General features: G+C 38.7%; 5 protein-coding genes across 5 annotated transcripts; 2 read left to right on the top strand and 3 right to left on the bottom strand.

Annotated features, from left to right (window-relative positions):
• Positions 1 to 1,201: 1,201 nt before the first annotated feature.
• Positions 1,202 to 4,273, bottom strand: LOC122832669 (tubulin beta-4B chain-like). The gene is made up of 7 exons (XM_044119658.1): positions 4,150 to 4,273; positions 3,680 to 3,788; positions 3,188 to 3,298; positions 2,375 to 2,619; positions 1,954 to 2,276; positions 1,508 to 1,852; positions 1,202 to 1,445 (listed from the first exon to the last, which is right to left on the bottom strand). The coding sequence occupies exons 1-7, from the start codon at positions 4,204 to 4,206 to the stop codon at positions 1,301 to 1,303; spliced, it is 1,335 nt and encodes a 444-aa protein (XP_043975593.1). The 5' UTR covers positions 4,207 to 4,273; the 3' UTR covers positions 1,202 to 1,300.
• A 1,665-nt stretch (positions 4,274 to 5,938) lies between these two features.
• LOC122832670 (tubulin beta chain-like) lies at positions 5,939 to 8,726 on the top strand. The gene is made up of 7 exons (XM_044119659.1): positions 5,939 to 6,158; positions 6,340 to 6,448; positions 6,811 to 6,921; positions 7,290 to 7,534; positions 7,633 to 7,955; positions 8,046 to 8,390; positions 8,462 to 8,726. The coding sequence occupies exons 1-7, from the start codon at positions 6,102 to 6,104 to the stop codon at positions 8,601 to 8,603; spliced, it is 1,332 nt and encodes a 443-aa protein (XP_043975594.1). The 5' UTR covers positions 5,939 to 6,101; the 3' UTR covers positions 8,604 to 8,726.
• A 577-nt stretch (positions 8,727 to 9,303) lies between these two features.
• Positions 9,304 to 10,552, top strand: ndufc2 (NADH:ubiquinone oxidoreductase subunit C2). Its single transcript, XM_044119665.1, has 3 exons — positions 9,304 to 9,575; positions 9,925 to 10,068; positions 10,364 to 10,552. Exons 1-3 carry the CDS (start codon positions 9,437 to 9,439, stop codon positions 10,411 to 10,413), a joined length of 333 nt encoding a protein of 110 aa, XP_043975600.1. The 5' UTR covers positions 9,304 to 9,436; the 3' UTR covers positions 10,414 to 10,552.
• A 764-nt stretch (positions 10,553 to 11,316) lies between these two features.
• On the bottom strand, positions 11,317 to 11,919 carry LOC122832673 (thyroid hormone responsive). The gene has a single exon (XM_044119664.1). The coding sequence runs from the start codon at positions 11,787 to 11,789 to the stop codon at positions 11,385 to 11,387; it is 405 nt and encodes a 134-aa protein (XP_043975599.1). The 5' UTR covers positions 11,790 to 11,919; the 3' UTR covers positions 11,317 to 11,384.
• A 2,101-nt stretch (positions 11,920 to 14,020) lies between these two features.
• Positions 14,021 to 18,137, bottom strand: guca1c (guanylate cyclase activator 1C). Its single transcript, XM_044119663.1, has 5 exons — positions 18,049 to 18,137; positions 16,423 to 16,747; positions 16,073 to 16,222; positions 15,596 to 15,683; positions 14,021 to 14,742 (listed from the first exon to the last, which is right to left on the bottom strand). Exons 2-5 carry the CDS (start codon positions 16,615 to 16,617, stop codon positions 14,606 to 14,608), a joined length of 570 nt encoding a protein of 189 aa, XP_043975598.1. The 5' UTR covers positions 16,618 to 16,747; positions 18,049 to 18,137; the 3' UTR covers positions 14,021 to 14,605.
• Between the last annotated feature and the right edge of the window lie 2,358 nt (positions 18,138 to 20,495).

Raw genomic sequence — 20,495 nt, forward strand, 5'->3', positions numbered from 1 at the left:
CCATTGTAGGTGGAACCTAAACAGTCCTCATTTGCAGTGCCCGGACATTTCTTTCGCTTGCACACATGTCCTTGACTGCCTGCGGAGAGGTAGTGGCTGAAATCAAGGACTGCAGACTATAGATAACAATATGCCTAAATAAAATAATTTAAACATTATTGTCATGGTGCTTGTGACGTTGGGGAGTTTCCCATCCTAAAGGAATCGTTTAAAGGAACTGGTATCATCTTACACAATATGAAAACTAAACCTGCGGCAGGCTGAACTAAGACAAAAATGTACCGTATTTTAAACTCCACCCTGAGATTTGGAACGAAAGGAGTCATGTATATTCAAGGAAAGAAAGTAATCCTACTCCGTTACACATACCTTGGATCGTAATACATCTTTTCTGATATCTGAGCTGTATTTCTGATGTTATAATTGTGTTATTGTTACTCTTATTGTAACACTTTTTGATAGTTTGTGTGACCCTTCTGGTACTGACGTTACATATGAATTTCTCCAATGAAGAACAAAAGCTATTTCAAATTCTAAACTCATGATATTTACTTATTTGTAAATCTTTGGATTATAGCATCTGCCAAATGCTTTAACATTATTATGCATTTATGCAGCTTTATTCAGTGCAAAACTGCAGGCAAAGACTGCAAATGATAAGCAAAGGTAGGTGAGCATTGCATCATGCAATATCAGGCAACATTAGGGTGCTATTTGGAGTCAAACCTGATCTTTATTGACTTTTCACAACACAGTCAGAGATTTTCTCATCATTTAATCTGCACGTACCAAATGTTCCTCTGTGAATATTTAATTATGATAATCATGATGTTTCAATGACCTTAGCAGTGGTGTCCAAACTTTTTGGGCCAATAAAAAATTCTAAAACCATAAACAAAATTACAGCATATTTTTTCAGAGCTCAACAGTAAACTCAGCAAACTGTAATTCTAATTAAACAAGTAAAGAAGTTCGAGTTTTATAAAAAAAAATACTGAAAGTCCTGAAAATTGACATTATTCTTAATCATTTACAGGTCAATATTACCTTAATTTAACAGTGATTTAAAAAAATAAGTCAACCTTTAAAAGTGCAATGTTAAAAATGCCATGCGGTCAAACATTTGGGTAGCTCTAACTACTGTACTGGCGCACCTACGAAAAAACATTACGTGCACCAGTGCAAAAAATTAGTCAAGAGCAAAAATTTTCAATTTATTTCTCATCTTCCATCCAGTTATGTAAGGCACCTTGTTGTAACCTCCCAAGTAGCTGCAGCCCCCACTTTGAAAAACATTAGCTTAGGCATCTTCTTCACCCTCTTCTTCAAACTCTCCCTCCTCCTCTGCGGTGGCGTCCTGGTACTGCTGATATTCCGACACCAGGTCATTCATGTTGCTCTCTGCCTCGGTGAACTCCATCTCGTCCATGCCCTCACCAGTGTACCTGTGACATGAAAGCGTCAGAATACACCAACACACGACTGTGGCTCAATGAGTCTTACTCACCAGTGAAGGAAAGCCTTGCGGCGGAACATGGCGGTGAACTGTTCAGAGATTCGCTTGAAGAGCTCTTGAATGGCTGTGCTGTTTCCGATGAACGTGGCGGACATCTTGAGTCCACGAGGTGGGATGTCGCAGACGGCTGTTTTTACATTGTTTGGAATCCACTCTACAAAGTAGCTGCTGTTCTTGTTCTGCACGTTCAGCATCTGTTCGTCCACCTCCTTCATGGACATGCGGCCACGAAAGATGGCGGCGACTGTGAGGTAACGGCCGTGGCGCGGATCACAAGCTGCCATCATGTTCTTGGCATCAAACATCTGCAGGGTGAGTTCAGGAACTGTCAGGGCCCTTGGAAAAGACACATTCAGTAAGAATTATGCTTGCAAAAACATTATAATATAAACATTATTGTTATAGTACAAGAGTGGTTTCAAGGGCAGCATCTTTACCTGTACTGCTGGCTGCCTCGGCTTGTCAGGGGGGCAAAGCCTGGCATAAAGAAGTGCAGTCTGGGAAATGGCACCATGTTGACAGCCAGTTTCCTCAAGTCGGCGTTCAGCTGACCAGGGTACCGTAGACAGGTGGTTACCCCGCTCATGGTGGCTGAGACCAGGTGGTTCAGATCACCGTAAGTAGGGGTGGTAAGTTTTAATGTACGGAAGCAGATGTCATACAGCGCCTCATTGTCAATGCAGTAGGTCTCATCAGTGTTCTCAACCAGCTGATGGACAGAGAGGGTGGCATTATAGGGCTCCACCACAGTGTCTGACACCTGCCATGGGGAGAGAGGAATACCTAGTTTAAGATTTGAAGGAAGCAGCTATGAGGCAAAGCATCATATCTGAACACGAGTGAATGCAGGATATAAACCTTAGGTGATGGCACAACACTGAAAGTGTTCATGATGCGGTCTGGGTACTCCTCCCGGATCTTGCTGATGAGGAGTGTGCCCATGCCAGAGCCAGTGCCTCCTCCCAGGGAGTGTGTGAGCTGGAAGCCCTGCATGCAGTCGCAGCCCTCTGCCTCTTTTCTCACCACATCCAGGACAGAGTCCACCAGCTCAGCTCCTTCTGTGTAGTGGCCTTTAGCCCAGTTATTACCAGCACCACTCTGGCCTGTTGGAGATCAAAATATTTAATAAAAAAATAAAGTCAGCTTGCTTTATGAAAAGTCCAATACTTCATTTAGAGAATGACATTCCCATTGACTAGTTGGCATCATAGTTGACATCAACAATAAAATGTATTGACAATTTAATGAAATGCCTTTCCTTTTCCATATTTCTTAAACTTCAACAAAGTCAAGTGGTTTCTTTCAAACACCTGGATGTGTTAATTATCTATCAATTTATACAGCATGGGGAGACAACATCACAGCGGCAAACTCAGCTTTTGCTCTGTCCTCTAATCACATCTAACGGTGTAGATGGTCTTACACATTTAAGGAACATTTTTTTTCTTTTAAAAATGCATGCGTCACTGAAATAAAATCTGTTTATTTTGTGGCGTCTTATGTCAATAATGTTTGACAATTACCAACTGAACAGCCAGGTTTCTTTGTGTGTAAAAAAAAAAAACCTTTGAGAAATTAAACAGAAAATTAACATTCTAGTTATGGTTGGCAGGCCTATCGGGCCATTACATTTTTTAAACCAAAACAAAATGCTTCCATTAATATACATACCAAAAACAAAATTGTCAGGTCTAAACACCTGCCCAAAAGGACCAGACCTCACAGAGTCCATTGTGCCTGGCTCCAAGTCAACCAACACGGCACGAGGGACATATTTTCCACCTAGTAGAGAGAGGGAGAGGAAAATTATGCAAAGAGCAGTGACATCTTCCCATGCTTGACTAAACAAAAATGGTGTAAAAAGCATCAAAAATGATTTCCGGAAAACAATATGAAATGCATATCAACATGAAAATGTGTATTATAAACTGTTTGGGGTAGTTGTTGTCATAATTCGTTTTTAGCAGTTATGAAAGAAAAATGATAGCAACTGGTAGCTTGAATTTTTGTGCGTCATTGAAACGGTTGCTTAGTAACAATTAATGTCAAATTAGTCCATGTAACGGTCCTCTGGTGGACCAACTGTACCAAAATGTTTCCTTGAGATATTTAATAACTTCACCTCCACTAAGTAAACATCTGTGAAGCAAAGTATGAACAAACCTGATGCCTCGTTGTAATAAACGTTGATCCGGTCCAGTTGTAAGTCGCTGTCTCCGTGGTATACCCCGGTTGGATCGATGCCATGTTCATCACTTATTACCTCCCAGAACTACAAAGAGAGAAGAAAAGATATTAAACTAACGGATAAATCTGTAAAAGCAAAAATAAATACAAAATAAATTAACAATCTAAAATTAATTAATGACATTCTATTTTATTTTGTATGCCCAGACTACCTTTCAGCTAACTGCTTCTTCTTTTTTTTCTTATTCCGATTGAACAGCAAAGTAACGGAAGCAACGGCTACGAATATCTTTTTAGTTAACGGTTACGTTAAGGGTTTTTGGGCTCAAACTAAGTCTAACTTCTCAGTCAGCATTATTATATAAAATTTTCTTTGTATTGCGCTTTTCTAAAAACTCAAAGACACTTTAGAGTATACAAAATATATTACAAGTTTATTTTCTTACCTTTGCTCCAATCTGGTTGCCGCATTGGCCAGCTTGAAGATGAACAATTTCCCTCATTTTTAGCAAAGGTTTTCCTATTGTTCAACTAGCAATATCTTTTTATATATAATTTCTTTTTTTTTCTTTTTTTTTCTTTTTTTTTTTAAATAAGAGCAATGTTGCGCCTGCTGCAGTACTCAAAAGAATGGGTGAGTGAATGATTCCAAACGGTTATTACAGTAAACCAAGCACGCGATTGGACAACGAGCGAATCGTAAGCGTATTTGATTGGTCAGTTCAATTTTGATTCGCGTGAGTAACGTTAACCGTGTCACCGTAGTAACTAAAAACATTAAATAGCGTAGTTGGTGCTTTTTGATGCTAGTGGACTTAGCATTAGAGAACTACATTGGAAATGTATATATGAATTTGTTTGTTATATAGGAACAAGCATAAAATGTTTGTTTCTATTACTCAGTTATGTTGTGTGGAGTTGAGCTTGAGAAACAAACAGTGCGTCCTAGCTTATTCACAAGACGTTTGGGAAACTTAAACAAATGTGTTAAAACACAAGAGATTATGCGACTGTCTTTTTTTTTTTTTTTTGTCTTTCAGATTTTTCTTTTCAGATTTTTTCAGATTCAAATTCAAATTCAGATTTCTCTGAAAATTTTACCTTCAGACAGGTGAAATATCCGCACCTCCTCGCCCTCACCTCACTTAAGCAAATAAAGAGCAAATGTTTCCAACTTTATTTGTTATGAGAGGAATAAACATACTTAAGAAGTTTTTGAAACAATTAGAGCTCCTGTATAAGAAGGGGAACAACTGATTTCAGATAGCTAAAATATTTGGTTCCCTCCCATAACTTTCGCAATTAAGGAGCAAATACTTTCAAATTCTCAAGCATAGTTTTGTGTGATGGTAGGACTGAGCGACCTAAATTTCAAGATGATTGGTTAATTCTTGTCCCATGGGGCAACAAAACAATACAAAGTGTAATTTTCAGGCTAAAAATTTGCGTTCTTCTTTGATCTTTCTAAAAGCATTTATTTTCTCCTGAAAAGAGAGGAAGTATGTTCTCATATAGAATCATAGAAAAATATTTTAAGGCATTTAATACAAATGCCAGGACATCTAATCTTTGACCAATAAATGACATTAACCTGTTTAATCCCAAATTTTCCTCTGCAAAATAAGTGCATACATTTCAAACCTCGGACAGTCACAGCATAAAATATTTGCTAAATATTACTGTACATTTTATGTTGGCTATGTTAGTGAAAATAGGTTTTATGCTCGCCAACAATTGTTGCCAGTGAGAAACTGCATAGTCTAGATTACATAAATATTTACACATATAAAAAATAAGAAAAATAATGACATGTATAACCTATTACAGTCATATGGATAGATATGTGTTCAGATCTGTTTTAGATACATCCAGATTCAGTGCCACATCACGTAGATGTCATTGTCTCAATGTGCCAAATAAACTTTAACCTAATTTGGTCGTTTCATCAGTGAAGCAAAGTCAAGTTATCATGCACAAATGTGCATCCTGAAGGAAATTCTCCCTGTTCCACCAGGCCGTGAAAATGGTCGGATCCGCCTCTCCAGGTGCAGTGCCCCTGACAAAGGGAGAACAGATTTTCACAAGGGAACAGAATTTCGCACAAGACTTGCATTTAACAGACATCTGGTGAACAGTGTTTGTCTACAAGACCGGTACTGGAATCGGTTTTGGTTACCAAGGTAGTGCATGACGTTCACATCAATCAAAATTTAACCGACCAATCAAAGGCCGTTTACTATTGGCTAATCGCGTTTATAGCGCTTTAGCTTTCCATAGTTAACGTGGAGCATTATTCCTCTCCGACCCCCACCCCAATGGAGTACTGCAGTAGGCACAACTTTGCTCGTTAAAAAAAAGAAAAAAATTGCCTTGAACGATTGGAAAGCCTTTCATAATAATGAGGGAAATAGTTCATATTCAAGCTGGCCAATGCGGGAACCAAATTGGATCAAAGGTAAGAAAATATATTTGTAAAATGGAGGCCTAAATTCATGAGGACAGCGACTGAGAAGTTAGATTATTTTGAGGCCGAAAAATAAATAAATGAATAATGAACACAATAGCTAAAATGCAATTAATATACGCTGCTGATATACCCGTTAGTTTAATAGTTTTTCCTCTCTTTTTGTTTGTAGTTCTGGGAGGTAATAAGTGATGAACATGGCATCGACCAAACCGGGCTATACAACGGAGACAGCCACCTGCAGCTGGACCGGATATGCGTTTATTTCAACGAGGCATTAGGTTTTATTCATATTTTACTTCCAAGGAGAAGTTATTCAATATCTCAAGAAAATACTTTAGTACCGTTAAAATCCACTAGAAGGCCGTTACATTGCCTAATTTGAATTTAATTTAATGGTTACTAAGCATCTGTTTCAATGATGCACAAAAGTCCAAGCTACCAGTTGCTACAGTAAACGAATTATGACTACAACTGATGTGCTGCAAACAGTTCTTTATCCACATCTTGCACATTGATATAAATTTTATATTGTTTTCCACAAAATATTTTTGATCTTTTTGTCCAATTTTACTTTGTCAAGCAGGCAAGGATGCTACTGTGTCTTTGGATAATTTTTATTTTCTTTCCCTCTCTCTACTAGGTGGAAAATATGTCCCTCGTGCCGTGTTGGTTGACTTGGAGCCAGGCACTATGGACGCTGTGAGGTCTGGTCCTTTTGGGCAGGTGTTTAGACCTGACAATTTTGTTTTTGGTATGTATATTACTGGAAGCATTTTGTTTTAGTTTAAAACATTTAATTGACCATATAAAGAGGTATGGCTGATGTTGCCATGCTAAAACCTGTATGTTAGCACATGCAGGTGTGACATCAATCAACCGACAGCAGACTGCACCTAAGAGCTTCTCTAAACATACAGCTGTTTGAAAGAAAACAACCCGATTTTGTTCAAGTTCCAGAAATCTTGGGGAAAAAAAATTAATTAAACTATCAACTATGATGACAACTAGCCATGGCAATATCATCCCCTCAATCGATTCTTGAACTTTTAATTCAAGACTCGATTGAATTAAAAAAGTTGACTTTTATCATTTTTAATAAAATATTTTGATCTCCAACAGGCCAGAGTGGCGCTGGTAATAACTGGGCTAAAGGCCACTACACGGAAGGAGCTGAACTGGTGGACGCTGTCCTGGATGTGACGAGAAAAGAGGCAGAGGGCTGCGACTGCATGCAGGGCTTCCAGCTCACACACTCCCTGGGAGGAGGCACTGGTTCTGGCATGGGCACACTCCTCATCAGCAAGATCCGGGAGGAGTACCCAGACCGCATCATGAACACTTTCAGTGTTGTGCCATCACCTAAGGTTTATATCCTGCATTCACTTGTGTTCAGATATGATGCTTTGCCTCATAGCTGCTTCCTTCAAATCTTAAACTAGGTATTCCTCTCTCCCCATGGCAGGTGTCAGACACTGTGGTGGAGCCCTATAATGCCACCCTCTCTGTCCATCAGCTGGTTGAGAACACTGATGAGACCTTCTGCATTGACAATGAGGCGCTGTATGACATCTGCTTCCGTACATTAAAAATTACCACCCCTACTTACGGTGATCTGAACCACCTGGTCTCAGCCACCATGAGCGGTGTAACCACCTGTCTACGATTCCCTGGTCAGCTGAATGCCGACTTGAGGAAACTGGCTGTCAACATGGTGCCGTTTCCCAGACTGCACTTCTTTATGCCAGGCTTTGCCCCCCTGACAAGCCGAGGCAGCCAGCAGTACAGGTAAAGTTGCTGCCCCCAAACCCACCCTTATTTAGTAACAAAGCCCCACTTTTTCTCAAAAAAATCTTTTTACTGAATGTCTGTCTTCAGGGCCATGACAGTTCCTGAACTCACCCGACAGATGTTTGATGCCAAGAACATGATGGCAGCTTGTGATCCGCGCCACGGCCGTTACCTCACAGTCGCTGCCATCTTCCGAGGCCGCATGTCCATGAAGGAGGTGGACGAACAGATGCTGAACGTGCAGAACAAGAATAGCAGCTACTTTGTAGAGTGGATTCCAAACAATGTAAAAACAGCCGTCTGCGACATCCCACCTCGTGGACTCAAGATGTCCGCCACGTTCATCGGAAACAGCACAGCCATTCAAGAGCTCTTCAAGCGCATTTCGGAGCAGTTCTCCGCCATGTTCCGCCGCAAGGCTTTCCTTCACTGGTGAGTAAGACTCATTGAGCCACAGTGGTGTGTTGGAGCACTGCGTAGATTCTGACGCTTTCATATTACAGGTACACCGGTGAAGGCATGGACGAGATGGAGTTCACCGAGGCAGAGAGCAACATGAATGACCTGGTGTCGGAATATCAGCAGTACCAGAACGCCACCATAGCTGACGATGGAGAGTATGAAGAGGATGAAGAAGATGGCTAAGCTAGTGTTTTTCAATGAGGGGTCTGCAGCCACCCGGATGGCCTCCAAAGGGTTCTGTGGGGGGCCTGTGAAATCTGGAGGAAAGATGAGGAATAAATGCAAAAACAATGCTAGAACAATTTATTTCACTTGTGCCTACCGTTTTTTCTTAGGTGTATCAGCACAAATGTTAGATGTGCCCAAATATTTAACCAGGTGGCATTATTTAACATCACAGTTTTACAGGTTGACTTTTTTTAAAAATCACTTAAATTAAGGTAATAACTTGTAAATTATAGCGATTCTAGTAAACATCGTTTTATATTGAAAGCAGAATTACTGAAAGAGCATTTAAACATCCTTTCTGAGCTGAAATTTAAACATCTCAAGATAAATAAAATAAATTGTAAATTATTTTTAAGACAGTACCCCTTAATGATCAAACTGGACATTTTTCACGAGAATAAAGTCATAATATTACGAGAATAAAGTAACAATAAGGCTTTATTATAACCTTATTCTCGTATTATTTCGACTTCACTTTCGTAAATGTATTAATTTATTATTATTATTATTATTATTATTATTATTATTATTATTATTATTATTATTATTATTATTATTATTATTATTACTTTTGTGTAGCGTGGCCTCTGTCGAAATAATACATTCACTTTGCATCTCACGTAACTGAACCCATCTTTAATGGAACCTTAACCTGCCTCATTTGTTGTACCCGGACACTTCATTCGCTTGCACGCCCGTCCTTGACTTCCCACAGAGAGGTGATAGGTAAAACTACCCAGGCGATAGATCACGACAAATCTACATAGAGTAGATTAAACATAGTCGTCATGGGGATTGTTCCAGAGGAAGGAAAGAGTCTCCCTCCTCCCGGAATCGTTAACAGGAACTCGGTGTGGCTGTCCGGTATGGGCTGGGTCAGCGCGATGATCCATAACGCTTTCAACCATAGGCCGCCTCTGAAGTCAGGTTAGCATTGTTGTTTCTGTTTTGATCTGCTTCAAAGTCGAGCAGACATTGCGCATTCTGCTTGCATTGTAACATTAACACATTTATGCATTTCGGTTTTTAGACTAAATGACTTGTTTTGTTTTATTGGTGCATATTTTCTATGTAAAAGGTGTTGTGATGTCCATGACTCCAAGTCAGTTTGCCTGCCTTGCAGTCATTTAGGCCATTGCCTTTTAGTTTGTTTTTCTTTTTAATTAGACATTTCAAAGATTTATTATTGAAACGGTCACATTATAATTTGAGATCTACAAAACTGTCATTCTGAGAGACAACACTGAAGGTAGTTGCATCCTAATTTGTTTTTCAGGTGTTCATCGGCAGTTCCTTTTGGCAACTCTTGGCTGGTACATCGGTTATCATCTGACAAAATATGAAAACTACACCTATGCCAGGCTGGACCGAGACATGGTTGAGTATATTAAACTCCACCCTGAAAGATTTGAAACTAAGGGTTAGTAGTTTTGTTTTTCACATTTTAGTCCCTTCTTCATAAGTGTTTGCTTAGAAAATGTTTTAAAATGCCACTGAGGTATCTATGGCATGTTCACTCATTATTGTGCCTAAACACAGCTGTCATCAATTTGTTACCATTAAGAATTACAGCATGTTTAAAAAAATAATTACAAATATTACTATTAAACATTATTTAGGAATTATAATTCTGATTGAACCTATATGTTAGTCTAAACCATGGCTGCTCATATTTTTGTTCCAATGTTTTGTTTCCATGTCTTTCATCTCACCAGAAAAAAAGACCTTTGCAGAGATTGTCGAGCCGTTCGATCCAGTTCGCTAAGTCTCAGTGGGTGCCGGGGGGACAAAAAGAAGAATAAAGAGAGGGCAGACAGTTTTCTATTAGCCAGCCTGTTTGTGAAATCTGCCATGTATTGTATGGATTATAGAGATGTAAATAAACAAAAAAAAACTACTAAAATGTGTACTTGTCCTAATATAGTATTCAGAAAGCCCTGCACTGGACTGGCGACCTGTCCAGGGTGTACACCGCCTCTCGCCCGTTAACAGCTGGAGATCGACACCAACACCCCTCCCAAACACCCACTAGGGATAAGGTTGTATGAGGATGGATGGATAGTATTCAGAACGTTTTTTTGTCTTTATTTACAAATCATAAGTTTCTTTAATGACTCCTAGTTCATTTATTATTTTGGCTGTAATCAATTGAGCTGTTACTGGCTAAGACCATCTTTTAGCTTTAAAGGCGTTTTAACCTGCTGACTCAGGTTTTGTGCTATTTTATATTTCTAAGATTTATAGCACAAAACTATTATGTGTGGAGCTGCACCAATTATTCGGCCTAAGATTGGACTTGCCAAATTTGATCGACCTTTATGAGTGACCAACAAGTAAATACTTAAAAATTGGACATCTTCTTGTACATGTTAAGTGCTTTAAAACTAAGGATGAAGAAGAATGGTCTGAATGATGCAGCTCTAGTTTTAATTTTACAATCAAATGGACTAAACTGTGCTGAGACAAAGAGGTACTGCATATCTTTCCAGTTATTGTTTCAAAACTGACAGTAAATTAAGAGATTAGAAAATTATTGCTACACCTTATGCCTCAAAAACATCCCTGATATTTAACAAACGTAATGGCTACATTACTAATTACAATGGTATATTTATGGTATTCTCTGTGCAAATTAGCTACTCGCTACCAGCAAATGAAACACAAGTTGTCAGTTTTGCTCAAGTACATTTATTCCACATCCATGAAGCTCAGTGTCTGCAAACAAATGTTTTGACGTTAATTTGCCAATCCAATTATGTCCAAGTATTTGTCAGTGAGGCACCGAGTCTCCTTTGTGAGGTCACTCATCACAGAAAACAGTCCTCTCAGATGGAAGAGAAATAATGCTTCAGGATCAGCCTCCAGGAAGGGCTCCAGGGTCTTGATGAATGTGGCGTTTTTGGCCTTCTGATCGTCCAGGGGAACCAGGCTGCTCTCCACTGTGTTTCGAATGGCCTTCAGCATCAAGTAGTTGGCATACAGATCTCTGCAGGTCTCATCCGCTGTGTCACAGTCAGAGGGGACGTCTCGCAGCAGGCTTGGCAGGAGGATGGTCTTCTCCATGTCACCGACGGCTGAGCTGTATCGCGTCAGGGTCAGAAACAAGCTGTTTCTGTTGAATTTGGGTTCAGCAGACTGCATGATTCAGATGGATGTGGATGGCTGTTCCTGAGCAGTGGTGGCAGACAGCAGGTGGATTAATGCAGTGCAAAGCTGGAGGGAAAAACTGCGTTTTATGCGATGAGCCAAGGTGGGTTGATCAATGCATCATCCGATATATTTTGGCAACATATGGGTGCTTTTTGAAGTCAAACCTTATCTCTGTTTACTTTACACAACTCAGCCTGATATATTTTTGTGTTTTAAACTGCAAGCACCAAAATGTTCCTCTGTGGAATCATTAACTATGACAGACAGGCTTGATGTCTGAACGACCTTGGAGCATGGGCTAATGAGTTTATATCGACCCAAATTTCAGAACAAATATAACTTTGGTAATAAGGGGTAAAACTAAACTTAAAATATAAGAGGCAAATCCAGGAAACTTCAAGGTCTCCCAGAAGATAACTGTTTTTTGATCTGTAGACAGTTTAAGATACGAAGTGTGACTTAAAACATTGTACTGCTTAAATGTTCACACACTCCAAACATGTTATGGAAATCTACTCTAAACAGTGACAGATGACTGTGACAAATAGTTTATCATAATTTATCATATCAATGTTTAACACAATAATCAGTTACCTTCATCAAAAATAATTAAAATGTTTTGTAATAGTTGACAGTTGGCCACTAGAGGGAAGCCTTGAGCTCTTTGGCATAAAGTCTTAAAGGGATAGTTCAGGATCTTTTAAAGAGAAGTTGTTTGAAAGGTTAATATCTTCCAATGTATTAACGATAACCCGCAGTTTATAACTCTTCCCAGCGTTTATAACAGATAAGTTGATACCAGAAGCTGAAGCCAAGTGGCTAGTCTGAGAGATCAAAACTAAACAAACTTATACAATCTGAAAATACAATGTCTTAAATGTCCCCATGGTTTACGTGAATGCTATTCAGTAACCATCATCATATATGCATTAAATGATTCTTTATAGAAAAGCAGGTGTTTGTTTACACAGACAATGGTGGCTGGAGGCGATGACTACAGAAAATCAAAAGCATTTCCAGTCAGACTAACTGCCTGTTTGAACAGAAGAGGGATGTGGATTGTAAATTACAGCAGCCTAGGGGAAGGTTGTTTTATAGATGTTTACGTGTATATTTTAAGTAGGTAATTTGGACCAGAAAGATTTTCCTTTTTCCTCTTCAGTATTTGGCTAACACAACTCAATGTCCAATAACTGGGCAGTAAGCTATGTTACCCTTATCTAAGAATACGACAAGACTGTTCTACACTGAACATTTTATTTTATTTTATCCATCCATTTTCTTAGACCCTTCTTCCCTAATGGGGTCGGGAGGGTTGCTGGTGCCTATCTCCAGCTGCGTTCCGGGCGAGAGGCAGGGTACACCCTGGACAGGTCGCCAGTCTGTCGCAGGGCAACACAAAGACATACAAGACAAACAACCATGCGCACACACACTCATACCTAGGGAGAATTTAGAGAGCCCAATTAACCTGACAGTCATGTTTTTGGACTGTGGGAGGAAGCCGGAGAACCCGGAGAGAACCCACGCATGCACAGGGAGAACATGCAAACTCCATGCAGAAAGACCCCGGCCGGGAATCGAACCCAGGACCTTATTGCTGCAAGGCAACAGCTCTACCAACTGCGCCACTGTGCAGCCCCTTATTTTATTTTATGTTTTTTTTTTTTATTAAAACTGATTTATTTTAAAAAGTAAAACACTTTTTCAAAACGGGTTTCTTTGAAGGAGCAGCTGGAGGTATTTACCCAGAATATTCATACAAGACCCCACACAGACATGAATATCATATGTGGTACACTGCCTCCTACCCAGTTTCCTCTGGAAAAACATGATCAGCTTCTGTGCAATTAAAGTAAACATGACAAAGCTTTACAGGTTTATAAAGTAACATTTTCAAAAGCTGTGAAGCTCTCAGATTTTGAGGCAGTCTGCTGTGATCTCAGGCCCTCTCTGACGAGCCATCAGCTTCAGTCTGCATGTCCAACAAATCTGGATTTATGACCAAAAATAAATAAATACCAAGATATTACCATCTGTAAATCTAATAATCTCTCCTCATACTTTCACTTTATAAATCATTTTAAAATGCATTCATATGGCCATAAATACTATGCACCTTGTAGACAGAATAATAACACGTCTATATTTCTATTTAAAATTTTGCTTATTTCTAATGTTTTATTGTTTCATATTTACAATTACATGTAGCAATACTGTAAACCAAAATAAGACACTCAGTTAGGTCATTTTAGCCTTTGCAGGTTTAAATAAATGTCTTCCACATGTGGATTTAATCTCTGACAATGATTTTGACAAATAAATCTTTAAAAAAGGGAAACAAATTTTAAAATAAACTCTACTATTCATAAAGGCATCACTTTCATAATAATAGTGGCAACATATTGTAACATCCATAATATAACCTGTACATGCAGAAAACTTTCTTTATGCTTGCTGCACCTCTAGGTACTGTTTGTATTTTTAACTTTAACAACCAACAGAAAAAGGGTTTGAATTCAGCAGAACCGTTCAAAATTCAGTTTGTTAAAAATGCATAGAATTTACTCCATGATTTGCACAACCTGGAACCACGACTCGAAGCTTCCCCAACAGTCACAAGCAAAATCTTTTGCAAAAATGTGTATGCGTAAATAAAGCTCTGCAAGCACAGCCTGAGAAAAAAGTGACATATCAGCCACTTAACTTGTTGCTGGCAGAGATTAAGTCCAAATCCCTCAAGAACAGTCTTGTCTTTTTATTTACAATGCATAACTCGGCAAAAATCCAGTATGTGGAATCTCATCTCAATTCACGGCGTTCCTCCTTTGACCTTTGACTATGATTTCCAAGACATGTGTGAGATCCATCATTCTTGTGAGCATATCCATGATGTCAGGATGCTCCCTCGCTCCGCTGATGAACTCTTCCAGTGTCAACTCGCCTGAGGAAATGAAAATAGAAATGAGAAGTCTGTTTTACATATGTATGGGTACCGTGTAGTTAGAAATAATTAGGTTCACTTTCATTTCAGAAACTTTAAGCCACTTTTGGTTAGAGTGACATCTTCTGAAAAGAGTGCAGCTGATCTATACATTAACCCTTTACCATAGGCAGGTGGACAATTATACAAGCCATGATTTTCCCTGGGAAATTAAAATACTTTTAAAATGGTAACCATTAGGCACTTAAAAGTATTTTTCTTTCATTGACCATGTTTAATTTAAGAACAACTACAGCCTTAAATAAAATAGAAAAAAATTCCAGCAGGTGTTTCAAAATCAGACGTTGGAGAACCAATTTAGTGAAACTAAATACAGTAAGCAGCAGAGAGAATGACCCATTTCTCGTCCTTGTGACTGAGAATAGACTAAAACAAAACTCTAAAAAAGGAAGGTATGTCCCTTAACATGAACGTATCTACCGATATATTCAGAAAAATTATATTGCTTTCTTGTTTCATCAGAATATTAAATATTTGTTTAATATTAGACCATTGTTGATGGTCCATATTGATTTTAAAGTTTGGACACCACTGGTATACCAACACATATTTTTGCCTTTGAATGGTTTGAATCATAGTCCAGATGTTACTCCATTTCAGAAACTGCTGCAATTTAACATAGCTTGCTTGAGGTGTTTTACAAATAAGATTAGATAAAAAATGTCCCTTTCTAGATGTAAAAAAAAAAAAAAAAATTGTCCACTTCTTGGCTATACATTACTTTGTTTTGCTCTATCACCTATAATCCCGCTAAGACACAAGCTCAAGCGGTGTAAATACTGTAGTGTGTTACCTTCTCCTTTGACGTCTATTTTCTCATATATAAGAGACACAATTTTCTCTGGAGGTATCTCGTAACTTCTGGTGATATCTTGAATAGCCTGTTAAGAAAATTTTACGGCAGCTTTTAAAGTTTGCAGTACATTATCAGGTTATATTAAAACAGAGACATATGAATTGAAAAAAACCAAAACTGAGCTCTAATAAGTTAAATAATGGTTTTATGTATCCTTTCAGTCTAAAATTCACTTTAAATGAAAGTACATTTCACAATAAATAAATATTGAATTAATGATTAAATGTGCAAGAATCTGTCCTCTCTGGTCCGTTAGTTAGGTAACACCATATTTAGCCCTCTTATGATGTAAGAGATTCTCTGATTAGATGTCATGGCCATTCAGGATCTGTTAATAGCTTTAAGGATTCCAGAGGCCATGCTCTGCATGTGTTAGAATGTGATTGCTAAATATCATTGAAGAGCAAGCCATACCTTAAATATAGTTTCCAGCTCATCCTTGTCAATTTTCCCATTTCCGTCTTGATCAAAAAGCTTGAAGTACCACTTTAATTTCTGATTTACTTCTCCCTTCAGCAATAAACTTATAGCTGCGATGTATTCCACAAAGTCTAAATAGCCATCCTGGAGAGAAAAACAACGACAACATAAGTATCTATTCCTGTGCTGCACAGTCATGTTTTCTTCAGGTAAGACCTTAATATTTAGAATCAAATCCTTTTGTACTTTCTTGAAACAGAAGCCTATTTTATCTATTATTTAGGTTGTAAATGTTGCTCATATTAAGTCATTAAAGGCAGTTAAGCAGAAATGTCTTTTCTTACCCCGTCCATATCAAAGGTATAGAACACCTGGTCCACATAACTGTTGGCCTCTTCTGTCATGCCGTTCATGTCAAGCATTGTCTTCAGCTCAAACAGAGTGATTAGTCCTGAGGGAGATTCCTTCATGAACTTTGTGTACCAGTGATGCATGTCCTCCTCCAAGATATCATCCAGGTTCGAGCTGTAGGAGCCCATCGCTCCTTTTTAGGATTCCGATTTTTGTTTTGGTCACAGATCCCACAGAGAAGTGGCGGTGAAACCAATGCTCGGAGAAGATGGCACCTGTGATTTCTGCCTGAATCCCACCGCAGAGTTTACGCTTAATCTTTAAGCCCAAAGGAGAGATAACGCTTTAATTGGATAAGTACAGAGGCTTCCAAGAACCTCAGGACATTAGGTCAAAAGCAAAAGCAGAAATAAATGTCATTATCTGATGCAACGTAATTGAATTGTGGAAGAGAGGGAAAGAGAGAGAAGAGTGAGAGAGCGAGAACCTTCCTCCAAGTTTGGCAGCAAGATTCAGTGTCTTATTGGTCTAGTCAAAGTCCAGACAAAAATCTGGTTAACAAACTGGATATTTTGCAAAGAAGAAACAGCAACAAATGCAGTTCCTAGATGCAACTAGATGGAGACTTTCTTGGAGGAATTGCAGAGAGAGATATTCCTATATAGTATTGTCTCAAGTGGGCTGAATAAAAATGTATTTGATAAAACAAAGTGTCATTTTTTTTTCTCCTCACAATTATGCATGAGGTCTGTCGCTGTAATGTGACAAAAATTCAAAAAGTACAAAGGTTACAAATACTTTCGAAAAGCATTGAATGAAAAAACATGAACTAAGAGGATGAGGTTGTAATAAGTAACAAAACCATTTATATCAACATAGGGGTCATAAGCCCTACAGAGGTTGTGAAATTTCTGATTAGACATTATTTTATTTTATTTTTTTCAAAATTCATACGTCGTGACTGATGTAGTTAAAATCAGACATGAAAATGTATTTCAGTCAGAAATGTACACAAGCTCTAAGCAAAAATCCGTTTACCATGTTAAAAGTTCTGCATGATGTGCAAAATAAGACCATTTGCTAATAACAGTGGCATTCTTAAACAATCATGTTTGTATTCAAACTTATACTTAAATATAAGAACAGGAAGTAAAGAAGTCACATGTTATTTGTATTAAATGCCCAGAAGTAATGCACATTTTATATATTTCTAGCTCTAGTTTATTACAAAAAGACAGACAAACACAGGCCCTTGCTCAGGCTTTCCATCAGTTTTAGGGTCCCAGGCAGGTAAGAATTGAAGACCCCTGACTCAAGTGTTGAAGTATTCATGGCAGCTTTCAGAGGAACCTTTGCTATTTGTGATAAGGCTACAAAAGCTCAGTGAGCTCAGCTGAGTAAATCTGGCTTTGGGTGGCTGACAGTTCTCAAATAGGATTGACAGCCAGAGTCAATGTTGATCTTGCACTGCTGCCAAAGTATTACATGCATTCATGTCAAAAATTCAAGGTGACCAGGAGAAAATGAGGCAAGGGAACTCTGACAGATTTTTCAGTTTTGTGGAAAAATGCCACCTGATTTTTTGCATGGTAGAAATTTGAATATTTTTACCAACTCACGATTTGGAGATCCTGCTCTGAGATCTCTCCTGGTCTTCAACGTTTTTTCATTGCCTTTGTCAAGACTAGGACTGGGGTGCCCAAGTTCAAAGCTACTGCTCTGCAACTTAGATGCATCCCTGAATTTCCTAATCAGTATTTTTTTGGCTCTGCATAGGCCTGGGAATGAGCCACTGATTTCATTCAGGTGTGTTGGAGAGTGAATGTGTCTACAAGTAGAAGGATGGTAGACTTAAACTTGGGCAGGGTTGTGGTCACCTCTGATTAATACGGAGAATAATAGTTCTTTAAATTGGTGAAAAGCAACTATATTTCTTCAAATATCACGACTGTTGTCTTATCACCCTGAGATTTTGTTAATATATGGGAGAATGCTCCAAATGAGCTATTGCATAACTTTCTGTTTTAAAAGAGACATGATTTCTTTTTAGCAGCAATGGCGCCACTTGGGGAATTTCAGGGGGAACAATGGCCTTGCTGTAATTCTTCTCAGAGCCTGGCAATCATAGAATAATGTTTTTATGGATTCATTTAAGAGAAAAAGAATGAGTTGTAATATTATTTAACATGCACACAAATATACTTTCTATTTTTTGCCTTGATAGTGCCTCTATTTGAAAGCCAACCATTCTGTTACACAGCGAATCTCAAATGAGACCTGAATATTTAGGTCAAAAAGTATGGCCGCTTAGAGTATATTAACTCCCATTGTACATTTTATGTATCCTTAAAAAGATTGTCAAAACACAAATGGTATACGTCATACGCAGGAATGCGAGCAAAATGATCTTCACAGTATAAATATATTTCGTTTGAAGTTCTACTGGAGAACATCCAACACTAAAACTACATACCTCCACGTTTCAGTTACATCATCCTTCCAAAAAACAGCACCTGGAGGTACACATGCAATATCTCTCCACAAAGCTGAAGACTAGACCTGTTGGTCTTGTGTGCGGAGCCAATGTACACATAACAAATAAGTATGATAAAAAATGTTCACATTAATATCAAGGCTGGTCATCAACTTTGCCCAAGCTTCTGATTTTGGCCCACTGTGTATTTGTGTAGGTGTATCCTGTTTCGGCTTTCAGTTTTGGTCTCTTACTACAATATTATTGTTACTGGCCCCCATTTGGCCACTCCTTACAAAACATTCTAGGAGTGGTTCTGTTAAGAAGCAGCTGCAAAAATACTTACAGTGTCTGAAAAATGGAGGTGGATCAAAAAAGGCTGGACCTCAATCCTTCACCTCCCACATATCTGAGATGGGATCACAGGGCCAGGATGGAGACTCAGAAAACACTATTCACAACATCCTTCAGCTCCTTCTAGGAGTATCTCAAAATTGGTGGATTGCTCCCTCTAGGGTGAGGGTCAGACTTTGCCTTACAATGCTGGATTAGATTTGTTCCATATTTAGTTGATATTGCTTCATCTTCAAACAATCCAAGAACCATTCACTTTTCTGTCTTCTACTAATCTTGTTTTATTATGATGACTGCAAAAATTGCAGCAGATTGTTTTGAAATTCTCGTAAATGGCATATTTTATTGTAAGGCAAAATCTGTGATACAGTTTACAGGGGGATTATTAAAGGATACTGTCTGTTTAAAATCTCCTAACCACAATAACCTTTCCTGGAATGATCTTCAACCAAATGGTTCCACTTCTACAACATGACCCTCTGAGATTTAACATGTTAAAGTCTTACTAGATGAAGCATGAGGATAGGGCTACAAAAACGCCTGCAAACTGATTAACTAAGACCACTGTGTTTGTTCAAGGCGTTAAACATTTACGATTTCAATCATAAACTGGAATTAAAGTTGTAAAGCAACCTCGTGCGGCCCTCGCAGCCAAGCACCGCTCCGGCTGGGGTTCTGGCACCGCTGCCCACCCGCCACCACAGAAGCCATCACGCAGTTTCCCTGCCCGACTGCCAGGCGACACACACATGAATGCGTTCCACAGCGCTCCCCGACAACTCACAAAAAATCTGGTGAAAATCGGTCGATGCAGCGACGAGATACGGCTGATGTATTAACGTAGGGGGCGCAGTACAGTCAAATTACATTTCAAAATTTTTGGGCTCTTTAGAGGTGAACAAAGGTCTTACATATCAAGTTTGGTGCCAATCTGATCATCAATGTGTGATTTAAAGACAATCGTGTGAATTTGGCGAGGGACTGATATTCGCCATTTGGCCACGCCCACACGGTTCAGCCAGCATTGACAGAGTTCTTTATATTATCATTTATCTCAGTTTGCACATAATTAAATCCATATAAATAACAGAGAAAAAGTTAGACATACAGCAGAAAAAAAAAGGTGACTTCATGCCGGAAGTGGCCGGGGCTGAGGTGATGATATAAAATGACCATCACTATGTGATCAGGACTGCTCTGTAGAGATACACATGTGTACCAAGTTTCGTAATTCTAGGT

This window comes from Gambusia affinis, linkage group LG06, assembly GCF_019740435.1.
Source record: "Gambusia affinis linkage group LG06, SWU_Gaff_1.0, whole genome shotgun sequence".
In the NCBI taxonomy this organism is placed as follows: domain Eukaryota; kingdom Metazoa; phylum Chordata; class Actinopteri; order Cyprinodontiformes; family Poeciliidae; genus Gambusia; species Gambusia affinis.